At 50.1% G+C, this 12222-nt stretch overlaps 1 protein-coding gene across 1 annotated transcript in view; it reads right to left on the bottom strand.

The window, feature by feature from the left end:
* Window positions 1–6095: 6095 nt before the first annotated feature.
* The window catches only part of LOC119331467, an 18956-nt gene continuing 12829 nt past the window's right edge, over window positions 6096–12222 (bottom strand). The window contains exon 6 of the mRNA XM_037604629.1: window positions 6096–6382. Coding sequence (XP_037460526.1) covers window positions 6339–6382 — 44 coding nt within the window. The 3' untranslated portion in view covers window positions 6096–6338. The remainder of the gene's footprint in view (window positions 6383–12222) is intronic.

Raw genomic sequence — 12222 nt, forward strand, 5'->3', positions numbered from 1 at the left:
CGTGCACCGCATCCTGCTCTCACTGAAGCCACTGATAGCACCATTGCCCAACGACCCAAGAAGCGCACTCGTGTTCTCAATGACCGAGAGCTTCTTGTGGCTCTTCATCAGAAACAGGATAGGCATCATGATTGGCTGAAGCGTCAGATGCAAAGCCTGTTGGTGGATGTTAATCGCATTCGAAATCTTGCTACCAAGAATGCCTTTGTTGCCCATGAACCTCTCGACGCACATGGAAAGGGCTGACACTGATGTGCTCTGAAGATGATCTCCAAGAGGATGGTTTCTCTGAGCGCTTCAAGTTTGAATCCACACCTCCTCGAAGGGCAGTGCTGCGACGAACTCCATCTCTTGAAGACTCTGAGTTCTCTTCCTCTGCTGCAACTGTGAATGCCAGAGTGATCAAGGATGAAGACGATGCTACTTCACCGCCACCTCCTTCAGCACACTTCGACACTGCTCCAAGTTCTTCTGCACCGCCGAACACCACCGACGACCCTGCTGCTTCACCTACTCTTCATGGGAACGAGTAGAGGCTCTATGTCTTCCAACCTTTTTGGTCCTTACTGACAAAAGGGGGAGAAGCATATGAGTTTGATAGTCTTCAAGCGGGTCTATATGGCGGGTGCTTCATGTTTTGCTTCGTGTTTACAACTCTCATTTTGATACATTTGGCTCTTTGAATTGTAACACTTAAACTCGATGGTCGTCTGCTACTTATTTGCCATTTTGTGATGCGATGATAAATTCCGCATGTGCGACGATAAATTCCGCACTTAGATCATTTTGCAGACGTTCATTTTCCATTATGCATGTCATTATATTCACATACCTTCACATGTATAGTGGATTGTCATCATAAGTTGAAGAGGATCTCCACAAGCACAACCTGTCATGTGCATTTGCATTCCAAAAGCAAATTACTTATATGCACATCTTCAGGGGGGGCCCTTGCAACTTATGAAGACAATTCCTTACCCTTTACAATTTCACATATTATATTCCCTGTTGAAAACATCAACTAGTTTGTCATCAATCACCAAAAAGGGGGAGATTATAAGTGCATCTAGTGCCACCCCTAGTTGGTTTTGGAGTATTGACGACAAACCTAGTTGAGGGACTAATGTGTTTGTGAGAATTGCAGGATAACACAGGTAGAAGTCCCTCATTGATTCGGTTTTCCTACCAGAGATGACCCCTAAAAATGTATGAAGACATTGATGTCAAAGGTGGTATATGAAGATATTCACATTGAAGACTATGACAAGAGAGGACATCGCATGAAGCCTATGGAGCTCGAAGAATTAGATCTTTCGTAGTTCTTTTTCTTCTGTGTTGAGTCATAGGAACCACCGTACTGTTAAGTGGGGTCCAAGAGAACCAGTCAGAATGAATGAAGTGATGCCTAACCAAAACCTATGTCTTCGAGTGAAGACTATGAGAGCGAATCTTGTCCAAAGTCGGACAAGTCAGCTTTGCTTGTAGCCCAAGTAAAGTTGTCGTGTGAGTTTGAAATCTGACCGTTGGAACACATGTCAGTTCCTTAGTGACCTAGGGTCATTTCGGACAAATCAGGTCGGGTTGCCTAGTGGCTATAAATAGCCCACCCCCTACAACCATAAACGGTTGGCTGCTCAGAGTTAGTATACGGCTTTTGTCGTTTGAGAGCAAGCCACCTCGAAGCTTTTGAGAGAGAATTCCTTGCGAGGATAAAGCCCTAACCACCCAGAGCCAAAGAGAATTAGGCATCACTTAAGTCTTCTTGTCTGTGTGATCTGAAGACTTATTACACTTGAGGACTGTGAATCCTCCAGCCGGTTAGGCGTCGCGTTCTGAGCATCCAACAAACATTGTGGATCGCCGGTGAACGAAGTCTGTGAAGGTTTGGGAGTCTACCTTGAAGACTTACCAGAGTGATTGGGCGAGGTCTGTGTGACCTTAGCTCAAGGGGAATACAGTGAGGACTGGGTGTCCTGAGCTGCGTGTTCAGGACTGGGTGTCCGGGACTGTGTCCTCAGGTTTAAATACCTAGCCGCCCTAATCAGACATACAGTTGTCACAGCAACTGGAACTGGTCCAACAAATCATTGTCTTCAACGAGTCACTGGTTTCATCCTTCCCTTCCCTTTACTTACTGTTACTCCTTGTGAAGTCATTGTATGTTAGCACTATCTTTTGTCTTCACTGAGTGACTGCGTGTTCTATTTGGCTTCATAATATCTTCCTACCTGATCCTTACTACATTGCTGCTATTAGTCATTGTGCTCTCACTCCATTGAATACTTGACTATGGTTTGCCTAGTGTAGTCTACCTTCCGCTGCATGGTAATAGGTCGTTTGTCTTCAAAATTCCCACGTTTTGAAGACTTTCATAAAAATCGCCTATTCACCCCCCTCTAGTCGATATAACGCAATTCACTTATCTTGATGATCATGTGTTCGTTCCGTTCGCTGGTTCGTCCGGGGGTCTTTTGGTGGCCTGGGATTCTGCTGTTGTTTCTGGTCAACTTGTGGCTGCGCACGGGTTTCATATCACCATGCGGCTGGTCTCTGCTGCTAGCCATGATTCTTTCTTGCTCACAAGTGTGTATGCTTCCTGTCATGATCATGAGCGCTCTCTCTTCCTTGAGACGGCCAGCTCTGTGGTCGGCGTGGTTTCAGAGCCTTGGATGGTTGTGGGAGACTTTAACATGTATCGTTCTCAACACGAGAAGTCTCGGGGTCGTATCAACTGGTCTATGATGGAGTTGTTTAATGAATGGATCCGGGAGCATGGGCTAGATGAAGTGGATATCGGCAACATGCAGTTCACATGGTCGAACAAGCGTGGCTGTCCCACCCTGGTTCGCCTGGACAGGGTTTTGGTGAACACAGAATGGCTCCTAGCTTTTGTTCAGACAACTGCTTCGGCTGTTCCCGCTGTTACATCAGATCATATTCCAATTCCCGTTCAGTTTGGTTCTGAGGTAGGGAAGAGCAGGCTGTTCCATATGGAGAACCATTGGCTGGTCAGGGAGGACACGAGGAAGATCATCGCAGAGGGCTAGTCCAAGGGTACCAGGACTTTCCGCTCATCCGCCTCTCTTATCAGCTTCAAGATGAGGCGTGTTCGTGCGGGGCTGCGCGAGTGGAAGCGTAATCGCCCTGGTCTGGATCTGCTTATCGATAACAACAAGCTGGTGGTTGACTATTTGAATGCAGTGGAAGAAAGGCGCACGCTGTCTACACTTGAGGCGATGCTGCAGGGCTTTGCGTCTGCCAAAGCTGAGCAGCTTATCTTATGGCAAACGGCGATGTGGCGCAGGCGCGCTAAGTTAAGGTGGTGCGTTTCTGGTGATGAGAGCAACAAGTTTTTTTCATGCTGCTGCGAACTGTCACGCCAGGCGTAATAAGATCAGGGTTTTGGTTCATGAGGGAGTTGAATATTATGAGGACCAGCTCAAGTTACAGCTTGCCACCAGTTACTATGCGGACATCTTGGGTCAGCCTTCCCCGTCGCTGCCAACAGTTCAGCTTCACTCCCTCTACGATCATATAGATCTGTCCTGCCTCGACAACGAGTTCTTTTGGGCTGAAATTCTGGAAGCAATAAATCACTCTCCTAACAACTGCGGCCCGGGTCCGGATGGGTTAACGAATGAGTTCTATAAGTCCTTTCACAACGTCCTCAAGGTTGATTTGCAGCGGTTCTTCTCAGACTTGTATCACAACCGAGTGGATCTCTCTGGTATTAACACGGCGTTCATCACTCTGTTGCCAAAGAAGGAAACACCTCTTGACATCCGTGACTACCGGCCTATATCCATGGTCCACAACGTGTCGAAACTAGCAAGCAAGGTTCTCACCCGTAGGTTGCAGCGTCAGATGCCGGAGTTGATTCACCCGTTGCAGTCTGGCTTTGCTAAGGGCGGGTCTATTGTGGAGAACTTTGCTATGGCAGCTGACATGATTCAGAGTGCTCATAAGCGACGCTTGCCTATGATTGTTCTGAAGTTGGACTTCAGGAAAGCTTTCGACAATGTTAGTTGGGCATGCATTTCCAACATTATGGAGGCAAGGGGCTTCCCCCGCAGATGGATTGGCTGGGTTTCTTCTCTCCTGCACACCTCCAGTTCCAGGATCATGATTAATGGCGAGCTTGGGGACACGATCGTCCCCCGGAGAGTGTTCAGGCAGGGCGGTTCGTTGTCTCCATACTTGTTCATTTTGGTGGCCGACGTGTTGCAACGTATGTGTTGTGTGGCGTTTGAGGCCGGGAGTTTGGTTCATCCTTTGGGCTCTGACAGGTTGTTTCCGGTGTTACAATACGCTGCCGACACTCTGCTTCTCTTTCAGGGCAGCATACAGCAGGCCACTGTGATTCGGGATGTCTTGGCAGCTTTCATAGATTTTACTGGTCTGCACATAAACTTCGACAAGAACACTTTGGTTCCTATTGGGTTGTACGCTGTCACCACGTCTGAGATTGCTGCTCTGTTCGGCTGCCCGGTTTCTTCCTTCCCATGTACTTACCTCAGCCTACCTTTATCTTTGCATAAGATCACTCATGGCATGCTGCTGCCAGTAATTCACAAGGTTGACAAGCGACCGTCAGGTTGGTTAGCTACTCTTTTATCATGGGGTGGTTAGCTACTCTTTTATCATGGGGTGGTCGGCTGACGCTGCTGAACTCTGTGCTGGCTGCCATTCCAAGTTATTATATGACATGCTTCCCTTGGCCCAAGGAGTCTCTTACAAAGCTGAATAATCTCTTTCGAGCTTTCTTCTGGCAAGGCAAGAACAGCGTACGGGGTGGCCAATGCTTGGTGGCATGGGATTACGTGATTATGCCGCGGTGTTCTGGTGGGCTGGGTGTGCATGATGTAGCTGCTCACAATCAAGCACTGTTGTGCAAGTTTGCGGCCAAGGTTCTGCAGCCCTCTGATATCCCTTGTTTTCAGTGGTTTGCTGCACAATACTGCAATGGTCGCATGGGCTTTGGAGTTCACAATAGGGATATGTCTATCTGGAAAGGTTTCAGATGCTTCATTCCTATGGTGCTCTATGCATCCAGAGGCTCTCTGGGCAATGGATGCCATCTCTCCTTTTGGCATGACAAGTGGCTAGATGTCGGGCGACTCTTCCAGGTGTTGCCGACCCTATACACCTTTGCAAAGGATGGTAACTGCTCGGTTGCTTCACAACTCTCTGTTGCTGGTGTCTGGGACATTCAGCTACACCCTAACCTCACCAAATCTGCTGCCCAGGAGCTCCACCATCTGCACTCCCTTCTGCTGCACATTCAACCTGTCTCTCACCACCGAGACAACCGCTCTTCGTCCATTTACGACAAGGCCTTGAGCACTTCGTACTTTTATCGCCTCCTCACCTTTCGGGGGGTGGATGGCCGCTTTAGCATGTGGGTTTGGGACTCTATCATCCCACTTAAGCACCGGATCTTCTTATGGTTGGCCTTTTGGGGGCGTCTGAACACGAGGGATAACATGCTTAAGAAGAACTGGACTTCGGTGGCCTCTCATGCTGACTGTGACATCTGCCCAGCCCGCGAGTCCATCGATCATATCATCTTGCGATGCTCTCTCGCCGCTGCTCTCTGGGACAAGTTCGGTTTGGAGAGCTTTGCTTCGCGCTCTGTGGATCTCCTGGAGTTTATGTGCCTGTCACAGGAACACTGGCCTTCATCTGCTGCCTAGCATGTTCTTGTCGCTGCTGCTGCTGTCACTCTTTGGCATGCCCAGAATGATAGGGTGTTCAACGGCACTACCTGGTCTCCAACGTATGCACAGTTGTACGCTTCAAATCTTCTGAAGCTCTGGAGTCATCAGGCAAGGAGCCCGGATCACAAACAAGTTGTCCTGCTTTGGTTGCATAATTTACAGGCATAATGTAGTTTAGGCTGCTGATGTTGTTGTTGCTGATGTGCCTGCTCTTCCACTTCTTTGTGCTCCTCCTCCTCCCCTTTTCCGTTCGATAGGCAGCTTATAGCCTATGCACCTTGGTGCAGAATATAAGCTTCATGTAATGGACCTACAGTCTCCGGGCTACGGCCTGTTTTGAAATATATAAGGTAGAATGAAATCTACCTTTCATTTCAAAAAAAACTATTTTAGAATATTGATAATACAGCGACCTGTTTGGCAGTGCCGTATGCAGCGATGTAAAATGGGTTTTAAGTTAGCGCCTAGCTAGACGTTGCTTATGCAAAAATTAACCAAGTATAACACCTTAGAGTCTTGCTTCTTCACCTTCCTCTATGTTATGTAAATTTGGTGATAAAGCTCGGTGTTCTCTAACTTCTTCTTTTTCGAGGTCACCTTCTCCTTGTTCTTTCTTTATAGTCACCTTCTCCTTGCCCTGCTTAGAATCGTCTGTTGTGACATCCCTGGCATCAATATACAACATTGATAAATTTATGCTAATGAAAAATATACAAGGTACAAAAGAAGAAGAAAAAAGACATAGTTTGTAGAAAATCAGATGTATATCTTTTATGGTTCAGAAGAAGACACTCCACCACCACATTATCATTTTAAAATGTTTGACTCTTGTTTTCTCTAACAAACACACAGACAGCATAGGAAGTGTCATGGTTCTAAGTCTGACAGTAGTGTAGGGGGGTAAGTATGGAGAGGCAAGATCTTAGCTATGGAGAAGTTGTAAGCACGCAAGGTTTACGAGTTCAGGCCCTTCTCGGAGGAAGTAATAGCCCTACGTCTCAGAGCCCGGAGGCGGTCGACTGGATTATGTGAGTATGAGTTACAGAGGTGCGAATCCTTGTCTCGGAGGAGGGGGTGGCTTATATAGAGTGCGCCAGGACCCCGGCCAGCCCACGTTACAAAGGGTACAATGTACATTAAGGCGGGGCGTTACTGGTAACGCTGGTAATAAAGTCCTATGATGACCATAAAAGCTATTTAATGACCGACCGTTAGCGTGCAGAGTGACTTTAGGTCTCCTGGCCGTCGAGTGGTTGGATCTTGGTCGAGCGATTGCTTCTTGGTCGAGTGTCTTCGAGTCTGTCGAGTGGAACACCTTCAAGTCGATTGAAAGGTGATTTCTTCTAGAGATGTCCTTGGGTAGGGCAGTTAGGACAGGTCCATGACCCTACCCTAGGTACATAGCTTCATCATTAGCCCCCGAATGGATTGAGGTTTGAGTGGGGAAGGAGTTGAGAACTTCTCCGACTCGTTTTTCATGCCGTGAGCATATCTTGTTTCGGATCAACGGACCTGAGTGATGACAGCAACTTCCTTTTCAGTCGCCTTGATCCATTCTTAATTCTTCATCGAGTGAGTTTCTTTACTTGTAAGGCTCCGAGTGACGGTGCGGAGGAGATCTTTGGTCTGACAAGTTGTTTGCTGCCCGCAGATTTCGTGGGATCCGAATTTTGGGAAGCGCGCGGGACAGGGGAGGCCGCAGTAATCGGATGGGATAGAGCGGAGCCGCCTCGATCCCCGCGTCGCCTTTTTCGCCACGTATCGTGCGCGCAGTCGTTATGAGATTTGGCAGAGTCACCTGGGCCTACCCGTCAGCCACTCGGAAGCAGCCTCATATAAGGCATTGGACCGGAGTCTCCCGAACAATGCGTTCTAATTTCCCCTTCTCCTCTCCACGTCCCTCCGCTGCGCTCATTCTCTCCCCAGTATCACCGCTCCGTATGCGTCTCGCCGGCGGCAATGGGGAAGGAGAAGACGGCGGCTCTGGAGCGGGCAAAGAAGGCGACGGTGAGGTCGAAGGGGAAGGCGACCAGCCGGGGCGGATCTTCTTCGCGGACCGGCCTGCCGAAGGGCTGGATCCAGGGCGACTGGATCCACTCGAGGATCACCCAAGAAGACCTCGACGACCTGGCCGAAGGGGGGCTGATCCCCTATGACTCGGCGCGGCTTCCGGGGAAGGAATCTGAGCCGCAACCTCGGGAGGTGAGCGTGTTCTTCTTGCCACCCACGTCGACCGTGGATTTTCCTTGCCTCCTCACCCTTTCTTTCGAGGGTTTCTGAACTTCTTTGGGGCACAACTCCACCATTTTACCCCCAACTCAATCGTTTATCTCGCCGCTTTCATTTCTTTGTGTGAGAATTTCCTGGGTTGCCGGCCTCACTGGGGTCTTTTCAAGCATATTTTCACTTGTCGCTCCCAGACAGTGAAAAAGGCTAATCCGAGTGACGAGAGGAACCAAGTGATCCAGATGTGTGGGGGCCTTGGCATCCAGACGAGAGGGAAAAGCTCCTTTTCGGCCATGATTCTTCCTGACTCAGTTCGCGGATGGCAGTCGACCTGGTTTTACTGTAAAGACCAGTCGACGCCAGGGCAGTCGACTGGCCTCCCTCCCTTTACCATGGACCGAGTGGAGAAACCCTCCCCTTTGAAGGTGCTCCCGGAGAAGAAGGCGCACGTGAAGGTGTTGGTCGATCGAGTGGTCCAGCTTATTCGTGACGGGGTCACTGGTATGGATCTCTTGGAGGTCTTCCTTCAGCGGCGCATCCAGCCTCTTCAAGCTCGAGACCATCCGATGTGGATGTATTCGGGTCTTGAAGACTCCACTCGGATCCATCCGGAGGAGGTCGACGACGACACACTGGAGAAGTGGTTGTCGGGCATTACCGAGAACAAGGACAATCCTAGGGGAGCCAGGAGAATTCCTCCATTCGACCAGTCTCATGCACCAGAGCAGGTCTGATTCCGAGTTTTTTGCTTGTAATCTAAATTCACTCGCGCAGCTGCCTATATTGCGTCGACTGACTTTGCTCTCCTTGCTTTCTTTCAGGCCATTATTGAAATGTATTCAATGCCCAACGGGGAGCAAGAGCAAGTTCTGGAAGGCGAGGCGAGTGGCGGCGAAAGTGGCGAGTGGACTTCCGATGGTGAAGGGGATGGAGGAAGCGACGACTCAAGTGATGGAGAAGAAGTCGAGTCGCCCCCTCGCAGGGAGAGGCGATCCAAGCTTGACCAAGAACGGCCGAGTGCCCGCGACAAGGCAACTGCTCAGGCTGGTCAATCTTCGAAGCGTCCTCGGATCTCTTCACCAACCCCGACTGAGAAGGCGCCCAAGCACCCCAAAGTTGCAGAGCCGAGGACTCGGAAGGCGTTGCCGAAGATCAAGATTGATATCCCCGTCGCCTCCGCGTGAGTGTCTCTCTTTGTATTCACTCGACACTCCGCGCTGTTTGTTTTTCTTGTTTTAACTGGACGAACTTTGGAATTGTCAGCGCTGCCACTTCCGGGACCTCAGCTTACAGGGATGATGATGAGGTGATGGAGGATGCGGTCACTTCTAATCCGGGTATGATTTCTGCCATACTATCTTTATTCGGTCGATTCAACTACAATGTGCATCATTGGGTGACGTGATTTTGGCAATCGAACTTTGCACAGCTCCCAACATTATTGATCTCCCTGATGATGATGAAGAGCCCGAGAGGCCTTTGACGAGGAAGAATAGGCGAGCTCCTGTAAGCGAGGCGCTACAGTCGATGCCGAGGGCGGAACCAGTCGTTCAGGACACTGGCGACATCAATCGGGGTTCTGTTACCTTCGCCGAGCCACTGTCGAGTGCCTTGCCTTCTTCGTCGATTGCTCGGGCCTCTGTCGACCCACCTTCAGTTTTTGCGACCCATCATGTCCCAGAGGACGAGGTGAATGCTGCTAGGGAAGCCATACGCCAAGCGGGCGTTATGATGGAGAAGATGAAGATGGTGCGGGACGCCAGCCAAGTCGCCTATGATGCCAGCTCGGCTCTCCAAAGCAACGTTCAGGTTAGTTGGTCGCCGCTTTTTCTGTTAGGATATGCTACCTGAAGATTCTTTCCGAAAACCTTTGCATCTGTACACCCACTGGGTGCGTCGATTGAATTTTTGGACTAGTGGGGGCACGCTGAGTGCACCCACTAGGTGTAGTCCCCGAGACTACGGTGGACTGCTGGCAGTCGACTGTAGTCTTTGTATTTTGCCGAATGTATAAACCAAACTGGTAGTTTGTCTCTTCCACTCGACTTCGGCGGGCCGGTCGGGTGGGATCAGAACCGGTGGGGGCACGCTAAGTGCACCCCCTGGGTGTAGTCCCCGAGACTACGGTGGACTGCTGGCAGTCGACTGTAGTCTGAGTTCTACTTTCTCTCTTTCTGCCCCTTTTTTTAGACTCGACTTCGACGGGCCGGTCGAGTGGGGATCAGAACCGGTGGGGGCACGCTAAGTGCACCCACTGGGTGTAGTCCCCGAGACTATGGTGGACTGCGGGCAGTCAACCGTAGTCTTAGTATTTATTGCCTTTGTTGTTTTTTGCTGTAAAAATAACTTCTCCCCTTTGATTTCAGAAATCTTGTGATCTTGGAGCTCGCTTTGCTGACTTGGAGAAGCAGCAGATTCAACTGAACCTTGACTTGGAGCTGGCCAGGACAGAGCTACAAAAGGTCAGAAACGGCGCCGCAGGTAGGACGAGTTTGTCGACTGGTCAGTTTTAGGCTTGAGTACCCTTCTGCTATTTCTGAATCAATCATCATTTCTTTGCAGAAAAACTGAGAGAAGCTCTGGTGAAGAAGGATCAGGATTTGGCCGCTGCTCGTAAGGAGGCTGACGACAAGACCGCTCTGGCCGAACAGAAGCTGGCTTCGGTCGGCCAGTTGGAAGAAGAGAATACCAGGCTGAAGACCGCTCTGAATGACTCCAACAAGGAGTGCTCGTGCTGGAAGAAGGCGAATCTCGTCCAGGGCGAGAAAATGGAAGGCATTGCTCGCAGGAGGGATGATCTGGAGAGCTATCTGAGAAGTCTTGCCAAGAAGTTGTTCATCAAGCTTGAAGGTGCACATTCTGTTCTGACTGATTTTTTTTGTGTCGACTCAGTGTACGAAAATTGACTTATCCTTGGATCGTGAATGCTGAGTTTTGCCAGGATTTTGAAGAGGAGACTGGGCGGATCGAACCAGGTTTGGATCCAATCAACTCTCCCGTGAAAGATGAAACTGCCATGAATCTGCTCCGTCTGGAATCTCGCATCGACAGTGCCGTGGACTACTTGGCTCGACTGAAGGTCGCCATGTCGCGGATTGACCCGGCACTTCGGCCAGAGGTTGTGCTCCACAATGATATTGAGTCCCTGATGACTCGACTAAATGAAATCCCCGACCGAGTGCAGGAGTGGAAGAAGTCTGCTGCTCGGTGTGGCGCTGACGTGGCTCTGTCTTTGGTTCGTGTCCACTGCAAGGAGGTGCGACAGGACAAACTGGCAGTAATCAAGGTCGCCAACACCCAGAAGCATGACTTTCGAACCTTTATGGAGACTTTCATCGCTGCAGCCACTCGGATAGCCGACGGCGTCGACCTGGATGAGTTCGTCGAGCCTGCCAGCCCTCCTCCCGTGGAGTGAACAAACTCTTATGTCCCACCTTAAATTTGCCTCGGAATGCCGAGTGGTTTTTGTAACCGTTAAACTTTTTCGGGCTGCATGCCCGAGTACTTCGATCCGTGATCTGGAACCTTTGGAATTTACCTAAACTTGGTTTACCGTTGAATATCTTTATGAATCTCCTGCTGAGTGAACCCATTCTTCATTCGAGACAACTTTTGCATTCGCAGCGCAGCTCCGAAGGAGAGGGAGGCAGTCGACCCATGTCTTGTATTTGTGGCGAAGCTCCCCGGGGGAAGGCGGCGGTCGACCCACACCCTGTTACTGCAGAGCGGGACGGAGCGCACATTGTATTTGTGGCGAAGCTCTCCAGGAGAAGGTGGCAGTCGACCCGCACTTCGTTACTGTAGAGCGGGATGAATCGCGCGTTGTATCTGTGGCGAAGCTCTCCAGGAGAAGGTGGCAGTCGACCCGCACTTTGTTACTATAGAGCGGGATGAATCGCGCATTGTATTTGTGGTGAAGCTCCCCAGGAGAAGGTAGCAGTCGACCTGCCCCTTGTCGTTCTTGAGGAATGAGATGTGTTTCGTATTTAGGCGAGCTCTGGACTGCAGCTAAGCCCCCGAGTGGGAGGATTGCTCTCCACTCGGTAGGATTTTTTCAAACTTAGGCGAGTGCCGGACTGCAGCTAAGTCTCTAAGTGAGAGAACTTAGGTGAGTACTGGACTGCAGCTAAGCCCCCGAGTGGGAGGATTGCTCTCCACTCGGTAGGATTTTTTCAAACTTAGGCGAGTGCCGGACTGCAGCTAAGTCTCTAAGTGAGAGAACTTAGGCGAGTACTGGACTGCAGCTAAGTCCCCGAGTGGGAGGATTGCTCTCCACTCG

Source organism: Triticum dicoccoides, chromosome 7A (assembly GCF_002162155.2).
Source record: "Triticum dicoccoides isolate Atlit2015 ecotype Zavitan chromosome 7A, WEW_v2.0, whole genome shotgun sequence".
Classification (NCBI taxonomy): domain Eukaryota; kingdom Viridiplantae; phylum Streptophyta; class Magnoliopsida; order Poales; family Poaceae; genus Triticum; species Triticum dicoccoides.